At 39.1% G+C, this 8,706-nt stretch overlaps 2 protein-coding genes across 2 annotated transcripts; one reads left to right on the forward strand and one right to left on the reverse strand.

Moving 5' to 3' along the window:
- Window positions 1-1,091: 1,091 nt before the first annotated feature.
- LOC121967553 (beta-glucosidase 25-like) lies at window positions 1,092-4,144 on the forward strand. Its single transcript, XM_042517857.1, has 13 exons — window positions 1,092-1,315; window positions 1,406-1,472; window positions 1,546-1,604; window positions 1,999-2,074; window positions 2,134-2,205; window positions 2,282-2,369; window positions 2,452-2,707; window positions 2,795-2,910; window positions 2,987-3,210; window positions 3,298-3,329; window positions 3,407-3,509; window positions 3,573-3,675; window positions 3,816-4,144. Exons 1-13 carry the CDS (start codon window positions 1,181-1,183, stop codon window positions 4,015-4,017), a joined length of 1,533 nt encoding a protein of 510 aa, XP_042373791.1. The 5' UTR covers window positions 1,092-1,180; the 3' UTR covers window positions 4,018-4,144.
- Window positions 4,145-4,251: 107 nt separating this feature from the next.
- On the reverse strand, window positions 4,252-8,409 carry LOC121967552 (protein NRT1/ PTR FAMILY 5.10-like). The gene is made up of 4 exons (XM_042517856.1): window positions 8,067-8,409; window positions 7,749-7,966; window positions 5,214-5,734; window positions 4,252-5,138 (listed from the first exon to the last, which is right to left on the reverse strand). Exons 1-4 carry the CDS (start codon window positions 8,185-8,187, stop codon window positions 4,379-4,381), a joined length of 1,620 nt encoding a protein of 539 aa, XP_042373790.1. The 5' UTR covers window positions 8,188-8,409; the 3' UTR covers window positions 4,252-4,378.
- Window positions 8,410-8,706: the final 297 nt, after the last annotated feature.

The raw sequence follows: 8,706 nt of genomic DNA on the forward strand, positions 1-8,706 counted from the left end.
AACTACAAATTCATAGTTACTACTATGCACCCCTAATTAAGGATTTAGACGAAAAATATAAGTGGGAGCGGGACGGAGCCACACCTAGGTTAGGGTGAGCTCTAGTCCCACCCATTTTTTTTAAAAGCATTAATTTTTTTTTTCAACTCTCAATTTCAATTAATCTAAATTTTTCTCGTGGCGGCTACTTCACCTCCTTGCGCATGACGCTACAACGCACTGCTCACGATCTGTTGTGCGAGCAACCAATGTCGGAGCCAACTTCCTTGGCCCTCCTCACAGGTGTTCGGCTGCGACTTGACGAGCATAACTGCTGTCTCCCTTCTCCCTAACAACACACGATATTTGCACGACCATCGCAACAGCGGCTGCTCAACCTCGTGTCACTGCCTTCCTCCCTCAACACCACCACGTTGTGCTCACTTCTCTCCTCGTTGAGAGTTTCATTTTAATAATAATAATAAAAATGAAGGAGCGACTCCATAAATAAACATGGAGCCGCTCCTTGTTGAAAGTGAAGGAGCTCTCTCACGTACGTCATGTTAATAGATACTTTCAAATGTGGGGAGGGAGCTCCCATCAATTTACGCTCCTTCATTTATTTTTTTATTTTTTATTAAAATGTTTTTTTTTTGTTAAATGTGAAAATATAATTTAGTTTTTAATGTTATTTATAGATTTAAATGTTATAAAAATTAAATTATATATACTGTAGAATATAAAAAAGAGAAGGGGGATAAAAGAGCCGTTGAGATGTATAAGGTGGAAGCTATATTGACTATATATGGGTGGTGCCACGTAGGCATGTGGCCAGCGTGTCTCGGTCGTGTAGGCTGGCACGGATATGGGGTGACACCCCACGCGTGTATATATATAAGCGTTAATGAGTTTGCGTCCTCGTCATTGCTTTATCCAGCAAAACGAACGCAACAAAAACAAGCCTTTAAATCTTTAATTTCACATCATTTCCTATCATCCCCCGTCTCAATATGCTTAGGAGACTTGATTGGCAATGCCCCTCTTGATGATATTGAGACTTATCCTTGCACCCAAGCTTGCTTTGCTTCATCAACTATCCAACAGGATCTCATTGCTCCATTTGCATACATATATGAATCCTTATCCTCCAGCAACGCCAACAATTACATCTCTTGCTGCACTCTTGTAAGCTTATGTTCCCATGTCACAAATGCTTGCTAAGGCATTGCTTACAGTAACAGTACTACATATGATCGTTGGCTTATCTACTGAGGCTTTAAGTCGATATGACTTCCCTGAAGATTTCATCTTCGGAACAGCTTCTTCAGCTTTGCAGGTATGAGGCTATCCAAAAAAGAAACATTTCTCGTAGTCATTTCTGCAAATTTTCTCAGGAGAAGTTAATGGCGTTTCCAATCGATCCTAGTTTGAAGGAGCTGTTACAGAGGAAGGTAGGGGACCGAGTATATGGGATACGTTTGCAAGAAAACCTGGTATGGTTTGTTTATATGCCTATTTTGCATCTATTTAATATGTATCTAAATTAAACTTTAGAATAATCAGCAGGGAGGATTTTAGACTTCAGTAATGCAGATGAAGCAGTCGACCAATACCATCGATACAAGGTCAAGTCATAATACCATTGCCATCAATAAGCAATCATCTGCAGATGTTTGATATTCTGAAAATGCCTTGATGAAATTAAAATAAAAACGTTATGATGCTGACAACACAGAATTTGAGACAGTTTCATTTTTGCAAGAAATGAAGGTCTGGCATCGATCATTAGTAATATATTTTAAGAGAAGTTCAGAAAGAGGTTGCGTGACTTTGCTTGACATCAATGATAGTTCCACTCTTGCTTGTTTGATAGTCTAAGCAAACTCTTATTGCCAGTCTCTTAATGGAACTAGAACTAGACTAGTTGATAAAGATTGCCATTCTTTGAGGTAAAATAGAAGAAGAAGAAATTTTTTTTTCATAATGCATGCTAACATTCATCTTCTACTCTGTCTATAGATTGATGTAGAGTTGATGAAGGACATAGGCATGGATGCCTACAGATTCTCAATTTCATGGTCACGGATATTCCCAAGTATGCAGCTCTTGAAATATTTTCTACTCGTACAAAATAACAGGCTTCGCTGTTCGCAGATGGAACTGGAGAACCTAATCAAGAAGGAATAAGCTATTACAACAATCTTTTAGATGCTCTGCTAGACAAAGGTCAATTTTAAGTGACCATGACAAATCAAATATATTGAGACCTGAGGAATTTGTTGTTGTTCATTTTATGTTCCAGGAATACAACCATACGTTACGCTCTATCACTGGGATCTTCCACAGGCTCTAGAGGATAGGTACAATGGATGGTTAAGCGTAGAGATAGTGTAAGGATACTACCTGATGTCCATGAGTTCACATCTAAATTTGAGAGAAGATAGTGAATAAAGTAACGACCAACTACTGCAGAAAAGATTTTGAGCATTACGCCCATACTTGTTTCAAGGCTTTTGGGGACAGAGTGAAGCACTGGATCACCTTCAACGAGCCTCATGGATTCTCAATTCAAGGATACGACACAGGTATGCAAGCTCCCGGAAGGTGCTCTATTCTATCTCACATGCTATGTCGCAGAGGCAAATCATCGACTGAACCATACATTGTCGCTCACAACATCCTCCTATCTCATGCTGCTGCCTTTCGTACTTACGAGTACCAATTCAAGGTAGTCCATCGTTCTTGCTCGCTCACAAATTTTCATTCATGAATAACGAAATGTAGAGAGCATCATTAGGAATTCTCTAACCTGTAGGAGAAACAAAACGGTTCTGTTGGAATCTCTCTTGATTCCAAGTGGTATGAACCTATATCAGAGGCTCAAGAAGACAGAGACGCTGCTCAAAGAGCAATTGATTTCGAACTGGGATGGTAAATCTGCTGATGAGTAGTTTGTATGAAAAAGTCTAAGCAACTTTGAAATGGGTAAATATGCGTTCTGAAACAGGTTCTTGGACCCTCTCATCTTTGGGGATTATCCCCACTCCATGAAGGAGCTCGTAGGAAGCAGACTGCCAAGATTTACAAGTGAGATGTCCAGATCGTTGGCTGGTTCCCTGGATTTCATAGGCATAAACCACTACACCACACTGTATGCTCGGAATGATCGAACAAGAATCAGGAAGCTGATACTGGATGATGCTTCATCGGACGCCGGCGTGATCAAGACATGTATGACAAAATCAAGCACTGAAAGTAGCTGTACTTGTTTTAACTTCGATGATACAACATGTTAATCTTGCTCGTGGTTTTTCACAGCTTCGCGACATGGAAAGAAGATTGGTGAAAATGTAAGCTTCAGCACTTGTTTTTCTAGTGACTTTGTGGAATGATGTTCCGATTTACGTGATTTGTGTCGTCCTTTTAGGCTGCATCAGGATGGCTGCACATTGTGCCGTGGGGCATCCGCAAGTTAATGAATTATATCAAGGATAACTATGATAATCCACTGGTTATCATCACAGAAAATGGTAACACGAATCTGATGCTTATTTTAGTTCAACAAATATTACAAAATCAATTCAACTTTGCAGGCATGGATGACCCTAATTTCACTAGTCTGGACAAAGCACTGAATGACTATAAGAGGATACAGTTTCATTCTGATTACCTCTCTTATCTACAAGCTGCAATACGGTAAATTTCTTTTCAACTGGTTCGTTTGAGAGAACAACAAAGAGATTATGAGAACATAACATCTTAGTTCTTGCACAAAAGTCCTCTCAATCATGGTTTTGTTCCTCCTCCTTGACAATTAACATGGATAAACTCTGCAGGGAGGATGGTTGCAATGTACAAGGCTACTTCGTGTGGTCGTTACTAGATAATTGGGAGTGGAACTCTGGCTACACAGTTAGATTTGGCCTCTATTATGTTGATTTCAAGAACAATCTAACTCGGATAGAAAAAGCATCTGCTAAGTGGTTCAAGCATGCACTGAAAAAGGAAGATGTCCCTGTACAGAACCAAATCCAGTAATATAAGTTCAATAACTTCATCATTCCTGTATCATATATATTGTTTCAGTACACTAGCTAATCTTAGCGAAAATGTGAGAATGAATCATATCTCGAAACATTTGTGTAGAAGACTGTTGACATTTCAATATTCTTTCCATATATTGTCTCCTATAAATTTTCTATAGGAGTAATAGAATTAACATATTTCAAACATTTATCAACATTTTAATCGATTCAACCAACTTCCACATGCTTGGAGAAATGAAATTTATGGATTCAACCAATTCCCATAAGTTTGGAGAAATTAAATATTTAGAAAAACCTGTAATTTTGTTCTCAGTAATATCATACAAGTCCTGAAACACATTGTGGAAATATACTCATATGGTTGCAGTATCTTGGTTTTTCTTGTACACATAATCTCTTGCGAAATAGAGATAGAGAACAAATTGCAATGCACTGAGTCCAGCAAGAAGCCAATAGAAGTAATTCAGGTGAGCATGGTTCAAATTGTTGGCAAACCAACTCTCCCCACCTCTTCTTGTTGTTTTGTCAATTACAGTTATCATAAATCCACTGACAAAGCTACCTATGCCGAAGATGCCACAGTAAAGGGCGAGCCCAAAACTCCTCAATCCATCAGGTACCTGGTCATAGAAGAATTCCTGCATGCCAATTAAGGTGAAAACTTCAGAAATCCCCATCAATATGTACTGAGGAAGCAACCACCATAAGCTCATTGGAATTGTGGCTTCAGGCTTATCCAAGAGGTCAAATTCTTCAGCAATCCTGAGCCTCCTCTTCTCCACCAAAGCTGCAACCGACATAGAGACTATGGAGATTACCATTCCTGTGCCAATTCTTTGAAGCATTGTGATGCCGGAAGGAAGTTTTGTCAACTTCCTGGCCATTGGCACAAGAACTCGATCATAGATCGGAATACACAGAACTATGGAAGCAGCTATGAAACATTGCAGAGCTGCTGGTGGCACATGAAGTTTAACGCTGATTCGTGTGTCCAATGTCCTTCCTTGCTTTGTGAACAAGGTTGCTGACTGAGCATAAACAACCGTATACATCAAGCACATTGACCATATAGGGAATAATCGAAGCAACCTTGTAGCTTCTACATCTCCAGTCCTGCACACGACTTCAGAATAAGAACAGAATATAGAAAATTTCAAGTTTTACAAACAGATAACAGTGTACTCTTACTCAGATTGGTGCAGTCCTATATCTTCTTCAGCTATAAATCTAAGGTTTTGTAACAATTTTCTTGTAAGGGCAAGAAATCTATTGCAGATACAAGCAATTGGGACCTCTTGGGAAAGGTAGAAGCGGTAAGTCCTAGTTCCAAGCAAGAGCATCAAAAGAGATGATAACATCACCATGCATGGGATTCCGAACCCAAGACCCCAACCAATATTGTCCTGGACATAGCTTGAGAATGCAATGGCGACCACAATGCCCATGCACATTCCAAAGTACCACCAGTTGAAGAATATTCCCCTTGAGATGAGTTCCCTGGGATCGCCTTGGTCAAACTGATCAGCTCCAAATGCTTGCACGCAGGGCTTGAATCCTGCTTGAGCAATTGACACCAGATACAAGGAAATATATAGCAAGACAAGGCCGATGGAAGGTGGGCAAGTCGTTTGATCTGCAATACTTGCACCTTCATATTTTAACGAGTAGAAGCTTGGCAAAACAGATGATAACGTCAGCATGCCTAAGCCCTGTGGTTTCCTCCATCAGAAGAATAAAGAAACTAGATGCAGTTTTATTAAGGAACAGATTCATTAGAGCAAAAGAACACCAAAAAGTTTTACTAGTTGTAAGGTTGTCTGCATGTTAGCACTTCAATACGTTCAACTATACAAATAATGCAAATTAGGGTGTTCTTTGAGGTGGGGCAGCTGAAATTTTCAGCTTCTGTTATTTTTTTTACCTTGGATTTTTCATATTTTCTTCGCTGGTGTTGTGAAAGGAGTTTAGGGAGGTTTTAGAAAGAAAAAAATTTATGCCACATGGGCAATGGATTTTCCATTGTTCTAATGCTTTTTCATATTATGTTAGACTTAAATTCTCTTTTTATACTGAAACATGCTAAATTGCTCATTTTCTCTATCCATGGAAGACAAAAACTTCAACATTTGAGCTTGCGGTGAAGCAATTCCATATGCTAGAGGTATCAAATCTGGATATACAAGTGTTTAATATGAGACAACAGAATCTAGCAAACTGTGCTAGAGCTATCTCCAACCCCCATCTAGTGGTTCCAGAGGCACATCTGATCCCAAAAGTAATTCCTCTTTTTATACATTCACGTCAAACAATAAAACATACACGGCGGGTTAAAATTGAATTCTTTAAGTTCCAATTCTTCACCAGTGCTTGATCTTATCAAAAAAAACTCTCTTGGGGATTAAATATACATATGGGATATTAGAAGTAGACTAGGTTGCATATTCAAATTAAAACCTAAATATAGCTCATGCTGGACAAGTTCTTTTGCTGGTACATATCAAGTATAAATACCCTTATGTGTTAATCGGTATGACTTGAGTAATAAATACCATGCAATTTTAAGCACACCAAATTTCAATCCTAAAAACTGAATAAGGAGTTGATCCTTAGTGGAAAATTAAACTTAGATGTGCACTTTGATAAACAATACCTTAGTCACGGAAATGCAAAGTGGCCAAGGACACTGCCTTATTAATGCTCAGCCACTTTCACTAACAATGAAATTGAGTACAGATTAAAGTTAACACTTAAATTTCAAGGAAATTAAGAATAGCTGCTCAACTTATGTGCCTAGTAGCCATGCGTTGTTATTTTAAAGAAATAAAATGATAAGAGTTGTGGCCAAACGAAAACTATTTGCAAGCACACCTATGGCAAGAAAATAACTCGAGAATTGAATATCTCACTTTTCATGATCTTCCTAAACTCTCTAATGGTCTTTACATAACATAAGCACTAACTCATACCCTTGTGTAGAAAATAAATTAAGAATTGAATATTGCACTTCTCATCATCTATACTTAACTCTCTAATGGTCCTAAACATCACACAAGTGACAACTCTTACCCTTTTTTAAAAGAGGAACATTCCATGTTTGGCCACAAAGATGGTAATTTGATTTGAGTATTTTATAGTTCCTACTATGAAAAGCAAGGATAATCCTCGAAATTCCATAAAAAAAGTTGATTTTGCCAGATAAATAGCAAGGGCGCTATGTATTGTTCACTGTTTGTATCAGTTCAAAGCCAGCAACAATTTGCTACGTAGTAGGATGGCCAATGGTCTATCAACTGATTCAAGATATTGGAACTTGACATCTTGTGAAAATACAACTTCTATGTTTCTTTGAAGCCATTTTAACTCATTCTTCACGATAACCGGTAAATATGATCCCACAATTCCTGAACAGTATCACTAGTTTCTTTCATACGGAATTTGCTACAAGACATCCACTTAAACGAATCCTTTTTTCCAATGAAGAGAAGTACACAGCTAAATTTATGTTCTAGTTGGGATGCATGTGGCTTTGGGCGTTAATTTATTACAAACAGAATGGTTACAATGACACAGTCTGATCAAATTTGATCCCTTTTTCTGCTACCAAAATTTTGGGAGAATTGAAGTTTATCACTAGCTTTTTGTTCCCAAAACAGTCGACATTCCAACTAATAAAGAAAAAAAAAAGTAGAAGAAGAGAAGATAAAAAAAGAGAGGAAGACTGACCAGTAAATAAAGGAAGGAAGAGATAAGGATGGTCCGGAAGCGACCCAGGTAGCAATCGGCGACAAGGCCGCCCAGGATTGGCAGCAGCGACCCCACACCATTCCACACGTTGATCGCCGCCGCGGCATCTGCCGTCGACACTCGGAGAGGACCGGTGAGGTAGGAGATTATGTTGGCGGAGATCCCATAGTAAGCCATCCGTTCGGGGATCTCCACCCCTGCACTCGAGGATCAACCTCCCGGGATCAACAGAAAGGCAGAGATTGGGTAGGAGGAGGAACGAGAAGGAAACAAGGAAGGAAGGGTTTGATTTGATACCCATGATGAAGCTTGCGGCTGTCCAGCGGCCGGAGGCCGATCTGGAGGCGGGACGTCCTCGGTAGTCAACGACACCCTCGATTAGGTCAGAATTGGAACGGAGGAACGGATCCGTGGCCATCGCCCGTCAGGCGATATTGGAACCTGGACAAGAGACGGTGGAGCAGAATAGCAATGGCGTCGCCGTCCCACCTATTCCAGTGAACTACCACTACAGCGCCGGGGCCACATAGCAAAACGTCAGGCGCTCCTCACACAGCCCCTCAATCCCCAGGTGGAGGTAAATCAGAGAGTCCTGCAATCGACCGCCAAGCAGTAAATCGGGAGCGGCTCGCCCACCTCAGGCGCCAAGAAAATTCAGCTTTTTAGCTAAAGTATAGAAATTACCGAATCATTGTTTCAAAATGATAAAAAAATCAGTCGATTACTGACTATAAAAATCTTGATTTTTTAAAATCAAAATTAATTTTGAATAAAATTAGTTAATAAACTAATTCATCTTGGATTGATATAAAATTAATTACTATAGGTTCAACTAGAATTTGACAAAAAGATATCGAGAATAATGATTTTTTAAACATAAATATAATTTTTTAAATATATTCATATTAAAAAATTATTATTTTTAATATATTAAGTC

Source organism: Zingiber officinale, chromosome 3B (assembly GCF_018446385.1).
Source record: "Zingiber officinale cultivar Zhangliang chromosome 3B, Zo_v1.1, whole genome shotgun sequence".
Classification (NCBI taxonomy): Eukaryota; Viridiplantae; Streptophyta; class Magnoliopsida; order Zingiberales; family Zingiberaceae; genus Zingiber; species Zingiber officinale.

Coding starts and splice junctions, on each gene's coding strand:
- LOC121967552 (XM_042517856.1), bottom strand. CDS start 8,187: ATGGCCACGGATCCGTTCCTCCGTTCCAATTCTGACCTAATCGAGGGT. Junction 7,967..8,066: donor AGCCGCAAGCTTCATCATGG/GTATCAAATCAA, acceptor CCTCGAGTGCAG/GGGTGGAGATCCCCGAACGG. Junction 5,139..5,213: donor ATAGGACTGCACCAATCTGA/GTAAGAGTACAC, acceptor AGTCGTGTGCAG/GACTGGAGATGTAGAAGCTA.
- LOC121967553 (XM_042517857.1), top strand. CDS start 1,181: ATGTCACAAATGCTTGCTAAGGCATTGCTTACAGTAACAGTACTACAT. Junction 1,316..1,405: donor CAGCTTCTTCAGCTTTGCAG/GTATGAGGCTAT, acceptor AATCGATCCTAG/TTTGAAGGAGCTGTTACAGA. Junction 3,330..3,406: donor GAAAGAAGATTGGTGAAAAT/GTAAGCTTCAGC, acceptor TCGTCCTTTTAG/GCTGCATCAGGATGGCTGCA.